Source organism: Podarcis bocagei (assembly GCF_964188305.1).
Source record: "Podarcis bocagei genome assembly, chromosome: 1".
In the NCBI taxonomy this organism is placed as follows: domain Eukaryota; kingdom Metazoa; phylum Chordata; class Lepidosauria; order Squamata; family Lacertidae; genus Podarcis; species Podarcis bocagei.
This window is the reverse complement of record NC_138125.1, coordinates 95,492,783-95,515,713: the sequence shown is the minus strand read 5'-3', so window position 1 is coordinate 95,515,713 and position 22,931 is coordinate 95,492,783. Positions and strand designations below refer to the sequence as shown.

The following is a 22,931-nucleotide window of genomic DNA, read 5'->3' as shown; positions in this document are numbered from 1 at the left end:
CACATGTGGAAGTAGGTTAGAAGGCAAGGTGGTAGGACAGAAAAGCAGAGGAAATAAGGGAAATGGACAATTGGATGGATGGACTGGCTGGCTGGCCAAGTGTGGAGGAAGGAGGGTAGGGGTGATTGGGCGGGGAGGGGGGAGGACAGGAAAGCAACCCGTTATTATGATGCTGATGAACCTTCTGACCACACACACACACACACACACACACACACACAGCCCCCTAAATCTTCCTTGCCACCTGGTCTCCAGCTAAGCCAGAAAGCTTCTTCTGCCCAACTCCAAGGTAGCAGCTACCACCTTCTTCTTTGGTGATCACTCGTAGCTGAGTAAGATTGTCTTCCATAAACACAGTTTTAACAATGAGTCCATATCTCATAAGGACAAGCAAGCATTGGGCAGTTTTGCTGAGAAGTCAACAGCAGGCAGAGAAGGGAAGTCTCTTCAAGGAAAAGTAAGGGGGGGCGCGCGCACGCCGCACGCACGTACACACACCTCCCAAAATAGGAAAGAAGAAGAGAAGAGAGGAAAACTTATTAAGAGAAAGAAATAGATGTAAAAAAAAAGGAGCACGAAGGAAGAATGAAAGAAACTGGTAGCTTGGGGTAGGTCCAGAGGGCACATGCTAAGAATGGAAGGAAGAGTGGAGAAGAAAGCATAGGAGCTTCAACTCAGTACATAACAGACACCAAGAGGCAATGTGTGGGGTGAGTGGGTGAGGACCTATACAACAGCAGCACCTCCTCATAAAATTCTGCCTGAAATGGGGAGGTGGGTTCATAATATCTCCAGAGCCACTATCTCTGTCCTGAGAAAAGCTGAATTGTGGCAAGAAGTTCCATAGAAGAAACTCACGAATAACTTTTTTAGCAATTTGCAAAGAGGGATCAGATATCGAGAGAAAGTGATGCAACAAATGGTGCTTCCATCCGCAGCCATTTTTTGAGCAGTAGGTCTCAATTTGTATAACCATTTGAAATGGGCCATGGGATGGTAGAACGTTTGAGAACTACCACACTGGAGTGATGTAAGTATTTTATTTATGCACTACACAACAAGCAGGACCCCCCAAAAGTGAAGCACTGTTAAATGTTTTCTTCCAATCCCAGCTGCAGAATTCACATCAGCTTCTTGAAACTTATTCAATATGTTCATAATTTTCTTTTAGCGTTCTCAACAGCAGATAGCAAAATGGAATCCCAAATAGCTAGAAAGAAAGCACAGAACATACAGAAAATTTAGGATTGGGTATTTGGGTACTTGAAACACAAAGAAGGAAGACACAATAGACAGTAATCAATTATTTTGCTCTAGATGTATTTTTTTATATACACTGGGGCAACCACTTGGCTCATTGCTTCCAATGTGAAATATAAGGATTGTCACCTCACATTAGAAAAAAACATTTTTAGAAAACCCAGATGCATCTGGCTGGTCCTTATTTCTAAATTTCGAAAGCCTGGCTCTCACATTTCTCAACATCAACATCAAATAGCACCCATCTATAGTGTTTAAATCTAGATCTACTTGATAGACCAGTCTAACACTTCAGTTTAACACTTCATGCTTACCTGTGCAACTCCAGCAAAAATCCCAACCCCTCCAAGTATAGAAATTTGCTCTTCAACCCAATTATTCAGTTTTAGAACACACCCCTGGAGAAAGAAAGAGAAAAACCTGATATTTTAATTGCTGCAAGGGGCACCTTCAAAATCAAAGGCAGAACTTTTTAAATAAATGAAAATCTAAGTTTCACATTGTGATTAAGATTCCTACACACACACACACACACACACACACACACACACACACACACACAGGGAGGGTGGGAGAGAGGGAGGGAGGGAGAGAGAGAGAGAGAGAGAGAGAGAGAGAGAGAGAGAGAGAGTCTTCAGAAGCTCCAGTTCTTTTTATTCCTGCTGTCAAATTATGAGAGAAAGTAGTGACGCCCATCATTAAATCCACAGGCACCATTCCTCGACTCCCAACTCCCGCCAGTGTTAGCTAAATCATATCCCCATATCTTCCTAAAGGCAGTAGGTAAGGGGACCATCACAAGAGACAAAAAAGCTGATCTCCTCTACCCTCCTCCCCAAAATGGTTGATAGATGGGAAAGCCAGCAGTCATTGCTTTTCTTTGCATGGGAAACAGATGGGGAAGCCTCCAAGGGTTAAACAACAAGAACGAGAACCTCTAGCTACAAATGAATTAATGCCTCCCCCTCTTCACGAGAAAGAATCAAGGTGGAATGCAATGTCCAAGCCAGCTTGGAAGGTTTGGAGGTTTTGCAACATTTAGACTCATTTATCAAGCACCAGATCAGGGCTTAGACACAACTATATATGCAGTCTAAAACAATGTAGATCATTGTCTTTTAGACGTTTTTATCTGGAGAGCCCAGCCATGCCACATTCCTAACCTGGTCCTTCATTTAAGAGCACTTCTGAAGGCTGCTACCAAGAGTGCTGGGACCAAAGTCCCCAATCCGTTTGTGACTTTCAAACACTCAGTGAAATCCAAAAGTTACTGCAACAGAAACTTAGACCTGGCATGCGAAGAAAGCGTTAGCAAAGAAGTCACTTAAAAATGAACCAGCCCAGAAATGGCTAATGGTGAGAGATTATCAGCAGATATTTCCTTTACGTGAGCCATGCTTCCCTGAATGGGCAACCTCCTTCCTGTCTGGAAGATGGGAGTATAAGTTCTTCAGCATCAGCATTTAGAATCTGGGCAGAGTAAGATCACTGGGAGTTCAGTGGGAGTTTCAGGAAACTCCTACATGATTAGTGATTGTGCTGCTAGCTTCAGTGCACTATGCTTGCATTAATGTTACAGGAATACAATGGAAGTGCCTAGCGCGTACTCTCTCATCACAAGGAGACAAACCTTGTGCAGGGGTACACCACTGAACATCCTGCTATTTATGTAAATAGGATCAGTTTATTTTTCCTTTCATTACAGTACATGGAGTTTTGCTTCGTCGTATCTGAACACCAACCAAAGTGTTGGGGAACGGTTGGAATTCCATCAACTTAGAACTCAGGACAGATCTAAAGGATGAGGGTGGTAGCCTGATGTCTTTCATGCATATTAAGTATTCCAAGATGTGCTGGTCACACTGAGAGATAAGATGTCACACCAAATTTGGTTGGGCTCACTCTGGTATGTGTGGTGGGGTGTACACATTATAGACAGCTACATTAAGAGACAGGCGATTTAATGTGTTCTCTGTACATGCAACAGTTCTTCCTGTTCACAGATGCACTGATGTAAAATGCGCACTCTGTTTACTCATTTAACAAAACGTACACACTGCTTGTGATTTACAAACAGCAATCTAAAACACTCATTTTAAAATACCAATCAAAGCAAACCTTAAAAATAAATTGACAAAATGTCGAAATATAAAATCAGCCAGTTTAGAACAATATTAAATACTCCCGCATTGAAGGATCATTTGCTTGCAAGTGCTGAATGGATATTATGTCGCACTTGTAAAAGTGCAAGTTCCATAGGCTGAAATGGTAGAGTGGGCATATATTGCAATCCTTTAAGTAAACTGGTCCCAAGCTGTTAAGGGTTTTATATAGTAATAGTGACACCTTAAATTTGGCCTGGTAACAAACTGGCAGCCAGTGCAGATCTCAGTGCAGGTGTTATATGCTGATAAGGTCTCCCTCCTGTCAGCAATTGTGCTTCATCATTCTAGTTTCTAGACCAAGCACAACAGGAGCAACACATCAAGTTCATTGCAGTAATTCAGTATTTATATGTGCTTGGACTACTTGTGGTTAAGCTATACCAGTCCAGGAACAGCTGCAGCTACCACACAGAGTTGAAAAAATGTGCTCCTACCTAGGCCTCCAGACACACAGCTGATTCCAAAATCACCCCCAGAATGCAAGTCTGCTCCTTCAGAGGGAGTACCTAGAGATGGGAATTGGCCAATTTCTCAGAGGCGGGAACCACTCACTCAGAGCACCTCTATCTTGCTAAGACAGAGTTTATTTTACCTTATCTGGTCTACCACTACATCTAGGCACCAGTCTGGGGCTCACAAGGCCTCTCCCAGTTCAGATTTTATGGAGACATAGATGAATGACATCAGCATACCGATGGCATCTTGCCCTAAATCTCCTAATTTCACTCTCAACAGCTCCATATAGATTGTTATAGCACTGGGAATAAAATAGCGCCCTGTACTCCTCTGTAGCAGAACGCCAAGGGAGACAAAAAACATACTCCCAATGTTACTCTCAACTATGCCTTATAGCCAGGGCTTGGGGGGTCAAGAGGACACATGGTTGGGCATATAGCCACAAGCAAATAATAACAACAATTTATTATTGGTACCCTGCTCATCTGTTTGGGTTGCTCTAGCCACTCTGAGTGGCTTTGAGCGAATATAAAAACCTTACTAAAACATTAAACCTTAAAAAACTTTCCTATACAGTACAGATGTCCACATCATCAGGCCACATAATCTGAAATCAGTTCCACAACATGTCACAGACTATAGAATTGGATGCTTCAACTGAAGCTGCAGAGTCAAGATAATTCAGAAGTAGGGTGACTTTATCCTCACAATGTGCAGCCAGTTGTTCACAGCAGGCCCTCAAAGGCTCCAGGGGGCCCTTCCCCCACAAGGGGAATCGGCAATCTCTGGACCACCTTAAATAACTCTGCTGTTTGACTACTGGAGGCTGCAATGCTGGCTGCAAAATGTGCCCACATCACGGACCACACTGCCACTTGGTAGACATGATTATGTGCACTAATCTGTGTTTGGTTGACTTTAGAGGGAGACTCTAGTTTTCGCCTGGCTCTAGCCCATTTTATTTGCTAGCACATCCCTAGCTGGTTGCCCACTTTGAAGGATATTAGTTTCAAACACACATTTCCCTTAAGAGACAAGACATGCAAGATGTGGTTTTTGACAATATGGCGTTTACCTGCTGGTTAATGCCTGCTGTGTCTTTGCTTAGATCTGTGATGCAGTTTTCCACAGGTACTCTGCAACAGCTTATTGGGACAGATGAAGAGAGAGATCCAAATGTTGTGTTCAGCCAATCGGTATAGTTCTCTGCACCACAGCATTGGAACTAGAGTGGAAGGGAAAGAAATTTAGGTTGGTAAGCAGTGGAACAGATAGTGTGGTTGTTGATGAAAGCCTAACAACTCTTCTTAACAACAACAAAAAGTATGAAGAAAGATTCTACTTATACTAATATGCTCTTCTGCTAAACAAGTAATCTGAAGGCGCTATGACAATTTGTCACAGCCATAGGGTGAACACTAATTTCTTTTATTCCCATTGTCAACTCTAGCCAGACAGGTTTTGCAAGGGTTTTATTTTAAGCCCTACAAAGTCTTTTTCAACCAGAGAAAATGGTGGGACAGAAAAAAGCAATCATTCTATCATGCCATCTTCAAAGTTGTGCCTCCTTGACTTAGAGGGATTCTTCCCTTTTCTTTCCAGAACCAGTGGGTTTTCTGGTCTAATCCGATAGCCTTTAGATGGCAGCATAGAAAGACTGAAAAAAATATATTGTTATTCCCGCTTGAGCTTCTTAAATGTTACCAGAATACTGGGCTTCACCATTAGTTCTCTGCTCTTTATAATTGAAAAGAAAGTTTGCTTACCTCTGTCTGCAAAGAGTCCACACCTTTGGTGATCTGCACTTCTTCATTATATTTGTCCAATGTCTTCAAGGTATCGCTCAACAAAGTCTGATGCAACTGCATTAACACACACAGGGTTTTCCAAAGGCAGGAGAAAATAATTTGCATGGAGGGGGGTAGAGCTAAGGAGAACCATTTCTTTTTATGAAAGGTCTTCAAGCACCAAAGTGGAAATTGTGTCTTAATCAATCAATTGGACTCTTACTGAGTGGGCCCTTTCCCTCCACTTAGCTTGGCTCCCACAATTCTGGCCATGAAAGTTTAGGCATTTTGTACGCTAGAAGGATCCATCTAAAATAATCACTTAAATTAGGACTACACAATATTATCTTTTCTGTGTAGCAGGTAAGGAAGAGAAAGGGGAATTCAAACATCTGAGAGACACTGGCACATTCAACAGGTGGATCATTAACAAGTTACAAGGTTCCAAACATAATTACTAGACTGCATATTACTTGACTGCTTCCAAGCTAACACCCCTTTTGTACATCAACTTGCAACACATAGGGTCTCACTCAAGGCTGAAGCAGGAATGGAAATCTATTTACATATTTTGGTTAAGGAAGCACTTCTTACACTAGCTCTGGAGAAAAAATGGGGACCATCTGTGGTATAGTCTAACAATGTGCAGAAGTGTTTCCGTATTTTCTCTGGTGTTTCAGTTTAGTGGCAAACCCTATGAAGACATGACTGGCACTAATGTTTCTTGCAAGGCTTCTGGTTTAACTCATTTGCTTTCTGAGGTCTGTCCTCCTTACCAATTGGGAAATGTAGCCAAGACAAATTACTTTCATACTTTCTCCCTCAGCCTTTCTATTCTATATTTATTGAGCACATTGTAGGCAGTTAAAAGCTTACACACAGTTAAATATCCCAAGAAAAACTCATTTCAATGCTGAAGGTTTAATTAAAAATGGAATGATGTGTTATGAAGCATTTATAAAGCAAATATAAAAGAACCACATCAGGACCACCGTCTTAAATTAGAGGAATAACCTGAAGGCCTCCTGTAGGTAGAGATCAACAAGTATAGAGGATAACCAGGGAAGACTTGCCCCACCAGTTTCAATCCTACTTCTATCCACTGAAGCAAATAGTATGTGCTTCAGACTGAGAACATGGGCTTCAGGACTGGGAAGATCTCTTCATTCCACACCAGTTTTGACCAAGAGGCTTGTTCCAGTTACATGAATTAGTAGACCACAGCTGGTTTTCAGGCTATTTTGCAGGTGGGATTCAATCACATATTGGCAAATTCAGGTTGGAGTAGTCTTCTAAACCTGCTGCCCAAAAGTAAGACACATGGGCAGGTAGGCTATGTGAGGGGACAATTCAGCAGTAATAATAATAATAATAATAATTTTATTATTTGTACCTCACCCATCTGACTGGGTTGCTCCTTTTGGCGGCTTCCAGCAAATACAAAAACTTAATAAAACATTAAACATCAAAAACTTCCCTATACAGGGCTGCCTCCAGATGTCTTCTAAAGGTTGTATAGTTGACATCTGATGGGAGGGCATTCCACAGGGAGGGCACCACTACTGAGAGAGCCCTCTGCCTGGTTCCCTGTAACCTCACTTCTCACAGTGAGGGAACTGCCAGAAGGCCCTCGGAGGTGGACCTCAGTGTCTAGGTTGAAAGCTGGGGGTGGAGACGCTCCTTCAGGTATACAGAGCCGAGGCTGCAAGCACAAGCTATTGGATTGGGAACATTTATTTTAAAAGGTTTTTGTTTTATTGGAGGGGGCCAGAGAAGGAAAGAAATACCTCCTTGCTGTGGAAGGTGGTAAGCACAGGAGTATTATGCATCAGTTCAAAATAATAAAATATGTGCCCATCCCACTTACTGCAATTGCCCACTTCTCTTTGAGAATATTGACTTTAGGTAAGACTCTAGTTCTACATCTTTCCAACATCACCAAAAAACTATTTAAGGTGGTGCCTTGTTTTGGCACAAAACTTACCTTATGTCTGTAAGTGTAGGTGGCAGCACCAGCTGTGATTTCAAGTACCAACAGTGCCAACAATATGCCTATGAACTAGAAACGAAGAGTTGCTTTCAGCTTAAAGGTCATTTTCTTAACAACAACAACAAACATCAGGATTGTGCTAAGTGGTTTTTTAAAAAATACTTGCAGAAAATTGCATTGGTGCCCTCATTTTTTTCTTATTTATCTGCCCAGGTCTCCCACATCCCCTAGTCTAATTTTAATTTATCTGAGATGCCAAGTTGATTGTATGATGCCTACAGAGCCAAATTCAACATTTTGTCCATTATCACTGGCACCAATATAGATTAAGAGATGAAGTCACACTTAGGAATAGTCAAAATCAAATGGCTGATCATATCCAAGTTCAGCCTTCAGGTCCATACATGGTAAATTAACCTGCTGTGGTTAAAGTGTATACCACTGTTTATATGTTCACTTCTAAAACAACATATTTTGGGGCATGTGTTCAGTATTAAAAGCCAACAGGCACACACTCGGATGAAGTAGTTTTCCCATCTGAACAAGAGAACAGGGTTTGAGATGAAGAACAGTTACCTACATAGGGAGGATTTTTTTACTTATCACAAAGTATACTCAAAAACTCCTTCATATAAGATATGTACACATTAGTGGCTTAAAACACAATGCATTTGCACATTGCTAAGTACACCAGAGAGGTGGCAGGGATACCTGTTTGGTACCCCCCCTCCAATTCCCATTCATGAAGTCATCATCCGCACACACGCTGCCATCTGTGAATTTGCAATGGATGTCTCAAAGTTACACACCTCAGCTTGTCTGCGAATGGAATGTGGTTTAATTTGCCTTTTGGATTGAAGCTGGTTTGAGGGAAATCACATCAAACAGCAGTTTTTCCTCAATAAACCATAGGATAGCTCTGCATTGTGGGTAATGTGGTGTGTACACGCAAGCCAGGAATGGGAATACACTAGAGGCAGAATAATGGCTAATGTGTACAATGGTACTTCCGGTTACATACACTTCAGGTTACATATGCTTCAGGTTACAGCCTCTGCTAACCCAGAAATAGTGCTTCAGGTTAAGAACTTTGTTTCAGGATGAGAACAGAAATCGTGCTCCGGCAGCGCAGCAGCAGCAGGAAGCCCCATTAGCTAAAGTGGTGCTTCAGGTTAAGAACAGTTTCAGGTTAAGTACGGACCTCCGGAACAAATTAAGTACTTAACCCGAGGTTCCACTGTACATGGCCTATGGTCTTCAGAAGGTTTTTACTTGCTCTAAAGACGGGTCATTATACCGTTTGCTCTGAACCTAATCTGTTTTGAGTGAGGGTGGGGAAATCAATTGTGCAAGATTACTAGTTTATTTCTTGCCTATTTCTTATGCTTAGGCAACAATACATTTATTATTTGTGGTTGTCAGGACGGTTGCCTAACATAGTTCTTCCTGTGGGTATTACAAGGAATTAAAAGAATGGGTGAGAGACCTAAGCGCACCGCCCCATTGAATTACACAACCCAGATAAGAAAGCACTGCAACTTAAAAAAAAAAATATTCAATTACAGTATGGCATCTCTTGACCCAGCCCTCCTCTGTGCCTTCAGAAGGGTAGAGGTTAAGATTCAGCTAAATTTAAAGGCCTACTCATGCTTTGGATCTGACTTGGAAATCTGGGTATCATTACTTACCAATTTGATCAAGTTAGGACTGTGTCTTAGTAGAGCAACTTTCCCAAAGGCTGACGAAAGGACGACAAGTGTGCCAATAACTGTTATGATCATAGGGACTTCTGAAGCAGCATCATTTATCACTACATAGATATCACGGAGCTTCACCTGAACAGATACTCCAATGCACATTAACATAACTCCAGAGACCTAGAATGTTAAGAGTCAATAAAAGAAGCTGTGAAAGCTTACTCTTGAGGAAACATGCATATTAGTCACACAGTTTATAATAATAATTTTAAAAAATGACAAACAATCATTGTGTAACTTGTTAAATTGCCCCCTAGTCTCTGCATTAAGGACTGCTTTAATTTCCCCATTGTAAATCTGATTGCAAAAGATCAAGCCTTGGTGTATCATCCTGCATGGGCTGGCTGTTCCTATGTAGAATATAAAAGCTAATTTATATCAGTACAGTACTCTTTCAGGCTTTGTTTTTTTTACCAGTTCTAAGTTGCATCATGGAGGGCCTGGAATTGTACCGCCTTTCCGTTTCACCCATACCACCTCTTTCTCTCAATATAAATACAATCAGTTTTGTATTCATCCTTTTCCCTAAGTTTTGTGTTGCATAAGCACTTCTTTTTAGGAAGGAGGCCAATAGGAAAGTCTGACTTTCTCATTATGTCTCAATACAAGGGGAGCCAGTGTGGTTAAAATGATGGACTAGGACCTTGGAGACCAGGGTTCAAATCTCCAGTTTGCCATGAAGCTCGCTGGGTGATCTTAGTTTAGTCACCGCCTCTCAGACTAACCTACCTCAAAGGCTTGTTATGAGGATTAAGTGAGTTGGGGAAGAGCCACGTATGCTACTTTGAACTCCTTGAAAAATGGTGGGATATAAATGCAATAAATATAATAAAAATAAAAAGAAGAAGAATTATGCCTACTAAGAACCCAGTCCTATTGAACACAATGGGTTTTACTCATTGGGGTTAGGATTACAGCCTTATTTTCTCAAAAACTGGGAGTGTATAATTTTTGTTAAACAACACTGGATGACCAAGCAGATTTTAATAGAACTATTTTAACTTGTTAAAAGAGGCTATGTTCATTAACACTGTACAACTTGAAAGGTTGCTAGAGAATTATCTAGAGTACTTTTTACACAGAAACCTTACAGTGACATCTTAAGACTTCTAACCTATAGCAGTTACAAATCTATACAATTATGGGAAAGCACAGCAGTAGAACAACTAAAACAAAACCAGAAGCTGATTGCACACAAACACAATTCGATTTGTAAGCACAAATAATGTTTCACTCAACAACAAAAAAGCTATGTAATAGATTATACAGCTTCTACTCAAATCACTACATTTCAACACAAAACGTAAATATGCCACTAAAAGTAACTTACCCAATAAAAGAAGATAGCCAGCCAAAAACAAATTTTAACAAATCTTTCAAAATTACTAATCCCTTTTTCATTCATCTTGCTTACTAACTTCTGTCTTACACCTCCTGAATAACCAGTAGTGATGATAGATATACTAACTCTAATGTGCATTCAATTGTTGCACTTGTCACCAATTTCAAGTTAATTATCCTTTTAATGGAAAATGTCAAGTGCTTTATAGAGAGGAACAGGTTTGTTAAAAGTCCTAAATCACTTATTCTGGAGTGGTGTGGTAAAGCAAACTAAATCAGCTGTGGTCACATAATGCATTGCTCCTGAAACAACTTGTTCCAGACTTCTCTGTGTTGAATTACCAGTCACTATGTAGGGATAGAGATCACTCCTCATGCCTTCTAATTATCAATACCAACATCCATAAATAAATGAAGTAAGACACTTGTGCATAGTCATTAGCTGTGTACAAAAAATAAAGTAAAAAAGCAATCTGGATGACAAAAAGTAAAGGGAGTTGTGTTGGCTCCTCAGAGAAATTCAACTTACAAAATAATTGAAAAGCTTTAAAGAGTTCTGAAGTATCAGAAAATTTGTTCACTACTTTCTCTGGTCCTAAGAAAAATATTGTCCTATTGTGGATTTTTCAATCTGAATGGTGATACACTGCAGAATAAATATAGGAAGGAAGCTATCATCAAACCCTGATATTTTAATGGCTGTTATTCTGAAAGCATCTGGGCTTTATCATGGAAGTTGTTGCAGAATCTGAAATACTGAAAAGTTCAGGAATGTTTTTTAAATAGAATAAAGGGTCTAGTTTTCATGGTTGTGGTGAAATGCTTAGAAAACAAGCTTTGCCTGCTGATGTAAAATACTGCTTCCACATGCCATTGCAAGGAGACCATGCAGTCCAGGTCCAACCAGTCATTAGTAGTATTCGCGAAGCTTTTCAGAGACAAGAACACCTAATTGTGACTTGCTCTGCAATAGATACACCAACAGACCATTAAAGCCAGAACTCAAACATTTTTTCTCATCATTGACTTGTCTTAAATAAATGTAGCTAACTTATTAGATATTGTTGGTGAAAGGTGATGCTAATTAGTGTCGTTATCTGCAACTGCAATTGCAGATACAGTATTGACTATTTTTTAAACTAATAAATTAAAGAAAGAAACCGGGCCATGTTTGAGCTTGACCAGAGGGGGGATTCTTGAGTCTGTGCTTTGCTTTTTTAAAAAATTAAAATCTCAGGACTCAAAAGTATCTCCGTTTAGCAACCGTCCTTTGCCAGCAAACAACAGCTTGTATTGGCATGGAATCAAAGCTGGGTGCAAGAACAGCCATGTCTGCACCTGCATGGAAAAATTACTAGAACTTTCTTGCCAGTGTACATTAATATTAACAGTCTGTTTTTCACTCCTCCCCCCTAAGTATGAACCAGCTCCCAGCATTTTACCACTGTGTCCCAGACCATGTCTCGGCTTTTATGTATATGAACAAAGCAATAATAATGGCCATACGCAGAACCTGGCAGTCCTGCTCTTGGCAGGAGAAAGTCTATGGGGATGTTATTATTATTATTTAAGCCTACAGAGCTCCAGCCAGTGCAAGTGTTGAAGTTCAGCATTTTTGTGGCTTGCAGCACACACCCCCCCACACCGTCCAGCACTCTAGGCATGAGAGTCTAAAGAATATTTTTGGGAGGTTGTACCGTAGTCAACATTCCAGATATCATTGAACTGCAACTCCCATCAGCCTTACCCAGTATGGCCAATAATCAGGGATGATGGGAGTTGTAGTTCACAACATTGACTACCCCTGTTTGTAACCTCTGGCTCCCTTGCTAGGGTTCTGAAAATATTGCTGGAGCTTTAACAGAATGAATCTCTCCCCTCTCCAGGTCTATCTTTCTGTCTTTCGTTGCACTCGTGCTGGCAAAGCAAAGAGAGCGACTGAGTAGATGGAGCCTCAGGTGTGATGCTGATATGCCGTGTGTGGCAATGTGAAACAGAGTCCTTTCAGTGGTGGCACCTAATCACCTTCCCAGGAAATATTCACCTGATTCATGCTTGGGTTGACAGGCTAAGGCTCTGCAAATTCAGAGGGCCTTAGGTTCAGAATACAACTAGCCGTCCTTATTCCTTATCTGGGAATGCTGTGCTCTTTTACTGCTGCTGTTTCGTTTTGTTTGAAATAGCTTTGTTTTTATACGGTTCATCAAGGCAGCTCAGTAGATTCTGAAGGATAATTATATAAGATGGATTCTAAACATTTTTAATTAAATGCATTTAATATAAGTGAATCTTAACATAAAGGGGTCCTAAGCACTTTAAATGTAAGCAATGTGTGAATTGTTCCTGAGAGATCTGAGTATTCCAGGTTTCTTTGCTTTTAGTGGATTAAATGTAGAATGCCTAGAATAATACTCTTTGACCCTGATTGTAGTTGATCTCTTCATTACCAGTCAAGCATTTTACATGCAAATCCAGGAATGTCACTACTGTATTCCATTGTTCACATTTTCAACTCTAGCTGCTTAGATAATTGACTTCATTTGCGATTAAAGTGTTTCCATAATAAACAAAAGGTTGTACATACGGTGCCATTTCAGAACCTTTTTACTGCTAGTAAGCTCTCCTCTGTAGTTCTGAAATGTCTTCAGATTTTGTGAGGCCAAATTGCAGGTGTGCTCCAGCATGACACATAACAAAAAGAAATATTTTGAGTCTAAAAAAAGAGAAGAGATTTAGGGCATGAGCCAGTGAAAGTAAACCCCTTACCAGCACAGTCCTATGGAGATCTATTCAGAAGTAGTTCCCATTTAATTTGTTTGGGCTTTCTCCATGGGCGTTGCAAGAATTTGTTTTAGAGGGGGTCAGAACCAAGTTATTTGCAATGCAGTTGGTCAGTTAGTTAAGTATTTTTATTTATTTACTTGACTGAGGGGGCAGCTGCCTCCCTGCCACCCCCATGGCTATGCCCATGGCTTTCTCTCAACTAAACGTGCATAGTCTAAATCCTGTTTACTCCAATGTGAGAATTAAGCAGGTATAAGAGATAGAATTGTAGAGTTGAAAAGGGCCATGAGGGTCATCTAGTCCAACCCCAGCAATGCAGGAATCGTTTCCCCAATGTAGGGCTCAAACCCACAACCCTGAGATTAAGAGTCTCGTGCTCTACCGACTGAGCTATTCTTCAATAACACACAAGACAATACATATGCCAAACAGAACAAAATAAAATAAAATAGGACAGAACACACGCAAACATTAGAAAATGTACTCCCCACATCACAAGCACCACACAGGACACAACAGAATGCAATGCAGTGCAGCACACACAAAGAATGTGCAAAATTGTCACACGTGCCATACACTGTATGGCATTATATCCTACAGGGTTGCTCATCGGTGGAGGTATAAACACCTTTAGTAATGGAAATGCTCACACATGTACCAGAACAGTTAGCAATGGCCTTGGTGCTTAGTTGGGTATATATGCGCAGAAGTTAACAACACTGGCTGGTATTGTCATGTGTAACCAGGGTTGCCACCCGTCCCTAGAAAAACGTGATCATTTGTTTGAGATCATCCAGTTTCGATGCCTTTTTCATGTGTTCAGTCTCTTCTTACTCCTTCCCCAAACTATGCAGGCAGAGGGTGGGTCTGGTGGGAGGAGGAGAACGAGAACCTGAATGGGGGTTTGTGTGGGCAGAGAGTGGGTCCATGAGGAGGAGAGCTGAGAGTTGAGAGTGAGAGATGACTGTGTCAAAGAAGTCTTAAATCTACATTGCTCTTGCAACAGTAGTTAAAGGACCCTGCATAAACATCTTCAACTCACATCCACACTACTCCATATCCTGTGGGATGTTATTATTACTAGAGCAGTCATTTTCCTGTTGCCTGTAATGGACCCATAGGGGAATGTGGCTCCAGACAAGGGAGACAGGGAGGATGTCCTGTGTGTGATCAGGGAGATGGGCATGACCCAGATAAAAGGGCTGGTCACGCAACCATCTCCCCCTTACTCTTGGACTCTTGCTCTCCTGGCTCTTAGCCAGCGCATTGCTCAACCTTCACATGTGATGGAGCCCACAAGCAGAAGTCTGAGATGTAGCTCAGACTTCTTTTCACTGTAACCACAAGATAAAGCCTGCCTTCAGATTACTGCTGTGAGCTGAGTGTGAGTAAAACTTTGTTCTTACTTTTAAAGAAGACTGTGTTGTGTTATTATTATTTTAAGAAGTAAATAAAGGGGAAACTTGCCAGGGATAAGCCAGGCTGGATTGTTTAATTAAAGGATTCTAACGAATCATCAGCTTGCTTCCAATAAGTTGCAAAGGGAATGTGCTCTGCTGTTTACTCACTAGTGTGAGTATTAGTAAGGATGGATAATATCAAAACAATATATCCTCTCCTACCTTCCTTAACATTCTCGCATATCCATTGCTTGATTTTACTGTAACTCATTTTAGGCATCTCTGTTCCTAATCTTCTGATAATCATCTCTGAACTGCAGTATTTACAGTTCAGCTTCAATCATCTGCTTCCCTAAACGCATTCACTCAGTAACTTTATCCTGCTTTTTGTTTCATACAGAAGCCGCTTGAAAAGTCTCCTTGGGGGTTGTAGTCTTTAAGCTTGGGAAATCGCAAGTACAGTGGTACCTCGGGTTACATAAACTTCAGGTTACAGATGCTTCAGGTTACAGACTCCGCTAGCCCAGAAATAGTACCTTGGGTTAAGAACTTTGCTTCAGGATGAGAACAGAAATTGTGCAGCAGCCGCGCAGCAGCAGCAGCTGTCTGAAAAATGTTTATAGCTTTCAAAACAATAAGTGACCAGTTAGGAGCAACATAATATATTAAGGGTCCACAGCCAGGACCCACATCCTGTGCCTTCAATACTGCACTTCCATAATGAGTAAACAACAGAGTCCTGTGGCAGTTTCAGGACTAACAGATTTATTATAGCATAAAGTTTTTGTGTGGAAACTACTTTCTCAAATACATGTGGTTAGTTTTTAAGCAAGATTCCATTAAACACTTTTTTGTGTGTGTTTGCTTCTGCAAACACAACAGCCCTGAAATTGGAGGGTGAGGGGAGCTGAATCATTACAATAAAAACATTTTTTTAAAAATAACTCCAAACGTAATTAACTGACTAACTAGGGTGGTTCCAATTATATACTCTTCCACCTCTATCCCAGGTATGTGACTAGGTAGTTTGTTGACTCAAACAATGAGCCAGCCTAGGCTGTCTAAGCTTTCTACTGTTGTTGTTGTTGTTGTTTAGTCGTTTAGTCGTGTCCGACTCTTCGTGACCCCCATGGACCAGAGCATGCCAGGCACTCCTGTCTTCCACTGCCTCCAGCAGTTTGGTCAAACTCATGTTAGTAGCTTTGAAAACACTGTCCAACCATCTCATCCTCTGTTGTCCCCTTCTCCTTGTGCCCTCAAGCTTTCCCAACATCAGGATCTTTTCCAAGTAGTCTTCTCTTCTCATGAGGTGGCCAGAGTATTGGAGCCTCAGCTTCACGATCTGTCCTTCCAATGAGCACTCAGGGCTGATTTCCTTAAGAATGGATAGGTTTGATTTTCTTGCGGTCCATGGGACTCTCAAGAGTCTCCTCCAGCACCATAATTCAAAAGCATCAATTATTCGGCGATCAGCCTTCTTTATGGTTCAGCTCTTACTTCCATACATCACTACTGGGAAAACCACAGCTTTAACTATACAGACCTTTGTTGAGGATCACTGCCTTGCCATGGTGAAGGGGATTGAATAACTAAGAGAAGCTATGAGCTATGCCGTGCAGGGCCACCCAAGACGGACAGGTCATAGTGGAGAGTTTTGACTAAACGTGATCCACCTGGACCAGGAACTGGCAAGCCACTCTAGTATCCCTGCCAAGAAAACTCCATGGACAAAAGCCTTCTACTATTCCAACCCAATTCCTCTTTATCTTTCAGGTTCAGAGTTGCTCTTCCGCTCTGCTGTTCAGCTTCAGAACCTGCATAGGTGGGTATGAAATTCTTAACACAAGAAGAGGCTGCATAACGGTGGAGGACCCGATGACTAGCGTAAAGGAAGTGTTAGAGGAAATTGGTAAATTTGGTGAAGTGGCAGGCTTCACATTAAATAGGAAAAAAACCAAAATTCTAACTAAAAATATGGAGCAATCAATGATTGAGGTGTTCCAGCAGCAAACGGGAATTGAAACTGTTAAAAAGGTTAAATATCTGGGAATTTGGATTACACCAAAAAATATTGATTTGTACCAGAATAATTATGTTATGATATGGAATGGAATTAAGAAGGACCTGGAAGGATGGGGAAGGCTAAAACTATCCTTTTGGGGTAGAATAGCAATGATCAAGATGAACGTGCTACCCAAATTACTATTTTTATTTCAGATGATCCCAATATTAAGAGGAGCTAAAATCTTTAAGGAGTGGCAAAGATCGATTTCAAGATATATCTGGCAGGGCAAAAAACCGAGAATTAAATATAAATTGCTAACGGATGCAAAAGGGAGAGGAGGATTTGCCCTGCCAGACTTGAAGCTATACTACGAGGCATCATGTCTTTGCTGGGTAAGAGATTGGATAAAGCTCAAAAATACAAAACTATTGGACTTAGAGGGATTCGATAATAGGTTCGGGTGGCACGCTTATTTATGGCAGGAGAAAAAAAAGGGTCACAAATCGTTTGAAAACCATATATTCCGGAAATCGCTAATCGAAGTATGGATCAAATATAAAAATATATTAGAAAGGGGGGTACCACATTGGCTATCCCCTTTAGAGATGATGGGAATTAAGAAACTTAATATGAGAAGTAATTGGGTCACATATGGAGATTTGGTAATTAAAGAAGGGGACAAATGGAAAGTTAAACCATATGAACAAGTGAAAGAACATGTATTTGACTGGTTGCACTACTGGCAGATAAGTAATATGTTTAAAAAGGAGGTGAAAGAAAAAGGGTATGAGGAAAAGGACTCGAAGTTTCAAACAGAAATTGTTAACAATGATTGTAAAATTATATCAAAAATGTACAAAATCCTATTAGAATGGCATACGATGGACGAGGAGGTGAAAGAGGTAATGATTCACTGGGCCAGAGATCTAGGTTATAGTATAGAGCTAGAAGAGTGGCAAAAGATATAGAATCAAAATTTGAAATTCACAGCATGCATAACATTAAAAGAAAATGCCATGAAGATGGTATATAGATGGTACTTGACACCGGTTAAATTGGCCAAAATGTATAAGATCTGCAATAAATTCTGGAGATGTAGAGAGAAAGAGGGCACGTTTATGCATATGTGGTGGGAATGCGAGAAAGTGAAGGGTTTCTGGGGGAAAATATACGATGAGGTAAGGAAAATGCTAAAATATAGCTTTGTAAAGAAACCAGAGACCTTTCTACTAGGGATAACCAGAAGGGAAATAAAAAGGAGGGATTTCAAACTCTTCCAGTATGCAACAACTGCCGCAAGGACGCTGATAGCTCAAAGGTGGAAACAAGAACAAGTACCAACTCTGGATGAATGGAGAAATAAACTAATTGATTATGCGGAATTGGACGAACTAACGGGGAAAATTAGACTTCAAAGAGACCATAAGTTTTTGGAGGACTGGGGAAAATTTAGAGAGTTTTTGAAAACTATATGTGAGGAGAATACAACGCTAGTGTGTTTTAAAGAGGCTTTGTGAAAAGTGAGGAATATTGCAAGAATGTAAATAAGGATATAAAAACTTTTTATTTAAAGGTGATATTATTATTAAGAAATGTGTAAATAGGAGAATTATTTTGGATGACTGTCAGAGGAGTGGAGGGAGGTTCAACAAACTAAAATATGTGATGTGGAAAATGGAAAGATGGAAGTTTTTATAGAAAATGTAATAAAAAATATTTGCAAAAAAAAGAAGAAGAAGAGGCTGCTGGATCAGGCCAATGGCCCATCTAGTACAGCATCCTGTTCTCAGAGTGGCTGACCTGATGCCTGTGGGGAAATCTGCAAGCAGGACCTCAGCAGTTTCCAGCAATTCCGAAGCATTACTGCCTTTGACAGTGGAGGCAGAGCACAGCCATTGTGGTTTGTAGCCTTTGGTAGCCTTACACTCCATGAATATGATCCTCTTTTAAAGCCATTGAAGCTGGTGAACATCACTGTCTCCTGTGGAAGCAACTTACCATCTGCTTATCAATTGCACAGCATACTTCTCCCTAACCTTGGGAGGCATTTGGGCAGCTGCCAAAGGTTTCCTTGTGGCTGGGTATGGAATCTGAATGCAGGAAGGTGGGATCACCTCACCAGATAAAATCCCAGCAAACAAATTATTTTGACCATTTCTGGAGAAAATATAGTGGTTTCAGTTTATTGCCTCATCTGCCCCCGCGTTCAAATTCCCTGACAAAAGTGGGTGGAGGGAAGGAATATAGCACTGGTACTTTTAGCAGAAAGCTTGGTTTAACGTGTGTGAGGGACATGACAATTCAGATTCAGTTCATTTTCAGTACCGTATGGTACCTAGTGATAAAAGTAGCATGTTCTTCCACCAAAACCCCTTTACCCACAAAACCATATGGAACAAATATGGCTGGGTCTAGAGCCTCTCTTCCAAAGTTGCCCTTGGCTCACATGTGAATGATGTCATGAGTTAAAAGAGCGAAGGACAAATATTCAACTCCTGGCCTTATGTACACAAACAAAAGTTATAGCATGAGTGGAATATTTCTAGAGGCTTATCTCCTGTTTGTAGTGTTTACACATCTAACTGCTTTTACAACATGCTCAAGCAAACTTTGCAGTAATGCAAATAAGGAGGTGGGGATTCTTTCCTTTCCTTTCACCTATAGTGATCAGCCAAATGCCCAATACAAATGATAAATGATGAGGTGTGTAGGAGCTGTAGGCAAGGTACGGTAATCTCTCAGTGTCTGGTAATCATCATGGTGTTGTGGTCAGTGCTAGACTTGGATGAGGGAGGCTCATGTTTTCAAACCCATTCATCTATGAAACTGACCAGTCATGTATCTCAACCTAACCTATGCCAGAGGACTGATAAGAGGAGGAAAACACTGGGGTGGTGAAGAACCTTGTATTGACTGAGCCCTTGGGACAGGAATGTGGAACCTCAGGGCCAGGGACTAAATGTGGCCCTCCAAGCCTCTCTCTCTGGCCCTTGGGACTCTCCCCAGTTACACCCCTCAGGGGCCCTGCTTTGCACTCTCCTTGAGTGCCAATGTGTCCTTGAACTTCTTGCCTGCCTGGATGGACAACAGAGAGGAATATGTGAGTATATGTAGAAACCAGCCTACGGTGAAAACAAGATTTTTCCCTAAGCTTACTTTTTTCTTCTATTATTCTCTTATGATTTGGATTAAGTCCAAGCAACTGCAATCCTTGCAGGCAATTATATTATTTTTATGTGTAAACGTCCTAGGATAAGAGGAAAGCAGCTATATCTCCCCTTGAGAGAGAGGGTGGAGGGACTTCCTAATGTAGAACTTTATTATCTTGCCCATCAAATAAGGCATATTGTTCCTTTTATTTTAGAAGATGATACCAAACACTGAGTTCAAATAGAAAGGAAGTAGCAGATGGTCTCCCAGCATTGGTGTTCCTTTTTTTGAAACAAGGATTTAGAACCAGTCTAAAGGTGGATAATAGATTTACTCCAACTATGTTTAACTCCTGGAAGGCAAAAGCAGAAGTGTTGGAACCAGCTTAATCACCTTTTATTTCCCTGGTTTTCCGCCCACTTTTTATAATAGGAATTGTAGGTATGATGGGGATGGGAGGTGGAGGGACAGGAAACTACATTGTGCATATCAGTTCTATGATAATGGTGTCCCGCTTAATTTACTGGAAGCTTTTAAGCAGAAGTTGGATGGCCATCTGCCATGCATGATCTAGTTGTGATTCTAATTGGAGGGGGTTGGACTAAGTGACCCCTGTGATCCCTTCCAACTCTACAATTCTATGATTCTATGAACTGGTTGATGCTTTGCCAGATCTGATTATTTTTAGTAAGAGAGGAGCATTTTGCCAAATTACTGGGGGTGGATGCAGCGGCGTAGCGTGGGTTGTCAGCACCCGGGGCAAGGCAAGTAATTTGCGCCCCCTGACCCCTAACCTGCCGCCGCTGCCAGCTTCTTCTTGCTGCTGCCTGGTCTGGTCTGGTGTGGTTCTCTCCCGCGCTCAGCACTGCGCTGGACGGCCGCTTCACTGTCCCTCCCCCAGATAGTCCCTCTCTCTCTCTCTCCGCACCGCACGCCTGGCACCCACCCCCTCCACAGTGGGCGGCGACCCAGCAACTCGGATCGGATTCGCACAGCCAGCACTGCAGTGAGAGAGAGTGAGTGAGCCAGGTAGGGGCAGAGAGCTGCGAGTGCGAGTGCACCCCCCCAGATGTTGCGCCCCTTGCGGCCGGCCCCCTGCACCCCCACGCTACGCCACTGGGTGGATGAGTTATCCTACATTTTTCTTGGGGTGGGGCTCACCCCCCACTCCCGCAAAGGCAATAGTACAGCTCCTTCTTACTTAACCTAAGGGTGATTTATCTTTTTCTTTCTGCTGCTGCAAGTGGCGGAAGCAGCAACTGTATTGGTAGCCTAGCCACCATTTTGCAGTGTCCAAATTGCCTTACCACTGTTGTTCTCTAGCTTTTTTTTATTTAGAAAATGGTGGTTACCACTCATAATTAACAAACAAATAAACAAGAATGGAGTGGAGAAAATTCAGAGAAAATTCACCAATGTGGCCTTTTTCTAAGGTAGTGAGAAAAAGAAAAAATCCAGGAAACTTTATCAGAAAAAATATGAGAAATCTTGGCTCAGATATAGTTAGAAGAGATGCACTCATTATTATTTTTGTAATGACTCCATTAACAATAGTCACCCACCCAAATAATGCGAAGGACGCTTCTTTGGTCTTTTTTTTTTTTTTTTTAGGGGATTCCACCTGTGACAATGACAACGGAGTCTGCCATTCACAACAGCGGGCCAATGAGCTGCTCCACGCTTTCAAAAGGTGCGCACGCCCCTGGGGTTTCTTTCAGGTCTGAGGCGACGCTGCCTGCGCTATGGATCACTAGTTGTTAGCGGTGTGATCTTCTGTGTCTCTCTCACCCGCGCCGGTCTGCTCTCCGCTCTGCACCTCCAGCCTTTCCTATCGCATCGCATCCCCGCCTCGTCTCCCCCTCCCACTGGCTGCAGGTCACCAACGCTTGTTGTCAAAACTGCGAGCAGTCCGTGCAGAAGGGCTGCTGGCTGCTGCTGCTGCTGCTGCTGCCGCCTCTGCCTCTGATTACCTCCTCCGCCCCCCACCCCGCTTTCAGCCACATGCACACGCACAAAAACCGATGTCCCGCCTGCTCCCAACTCCTGCAAACATTTCCTAATAAGGCTCCCCAGGCATTAAACAGCCCACGTTTTCGAAAGGGGCAGCCTTGGGGAGTTAAAAGGGAGCCGTCTGGACCGTGTCGCTAAGAAACTGAGCAAGCGGGGACGGAGCGAGAGCGCGGGGGACTGAGATCCGGCGGGAGTTTCTAACTTGACTGGCGGCGGCAGTAACCAAAGCGATCGCGGTGAGTCTCTCCCTCCCTCTTCTCCATTGCCTCCGATGATGCGGGTCTCTTCCCCCCGATTCTGGTCAGCTTAGGCTAAATGCAGGCGAAGAGAGATTTAACAATAATAAAGGCTAGAGAGCGGTAGCGAATATGATGCGCCTCTTTCCACGTTGAAACGTGGGCTTTGGTTTTTTAGCCATCCTCCCTCAGTGCGTTTGCTTAGTAACTGAGGCTACAGTCCTTCCTAACCAATCCTTTGTAATCCTAAAGCTGCAGATCTGCCGTGGGAGCAAATCCCGTTTACCACAGGGGGAGTTTCCTCCAGCCGCACCCCCTGTAAATCTGTATGAAACAGTGCTGCAATCCTGCTAAAGCCTTAGCCCTGCTTGGCTTACTGGGATTTACTTCCGAGGAGACGTGCTTTTGACTCGCGCTTGCGCGTTTCGTTTAACTGATCTCCCCAACCTTTGTGGACCTTTCAAAGGGGGGCGGGCGGGCAGAGAGTGTCCCGCGGTTGCAGCAACAGCAGCAGCTCCCCATTCACAAAGATGTTTTCTCTCGCACCTAATTGAAAAATGCCAGCAGCCGTCTGGTGGTGGAGAATGAAT

The 22,931-nt window shown here is 42.1% G+C and overlaps 2 protein-coding genes across 5 annotated transcripts in view; one reads left to right on the top strand and one right to left on the bottom strand.

Annotated features, from left to right (window-relative positions):
• Positions 1-1,021: 1,021 nt before the first annotated feature.
• LOC308584182 (tetraspanin-6-like) lies at positions 1,022-21,970 on the bottom strand. Of its 4 annotated transcripts, none has more exons than XM_081188912.1 (7): positions 21,884-21,970; positions 9,347-9,535; positions 7,653-7,727; positions 5,648-5,743; positions 4,957-5,106; positions 1,575-1,658; positions 1,022-1,210 (listed from the first exon to the last, which is right to left on the bottom strand). In XM_081188912.1, exons 1-7 carry the CDS (start codon positions 21,935-21,937, stop codon positions 1,142-1,144), a joined length of 717 nt encoding a protein of 238 aa, XP_081045038.1. In that variant the 5' UTR covers positions 21,938-21,970; the 3' UTR covers positions 1,022-1,141. The 4 variants fall into 4 exon arrangements, with proteins under 4 accessions (XP_081045038.1, XP_081045039.1, XP_081045040.1 ...); XM_081188913.1 differs by having other exon boundaries at positions 21,717-21,952; XM_081188914.1 differs by lacking the exon at positions 21,884-21,970 and adding an exon at positions 21,658-21,693.
• Positions 21,971-22,203: 233 nt separating this feature from the next.
• The window catches only part of MYLK (myosin light chain kinase), a 181,723-nt gene continuing 180,995 nt past the window's right edge, over positions 22,204-22,931 (top strand). Inside the window, exon 1 of the mRNA XM_081188192.1 lies at positions 22,204-22,341. The gene's annotated coding sequence lies outside the window, so the exon portion shown is untranslated. The remainder of the gene's footprint in view (positions 22,342-22,931) is intronic.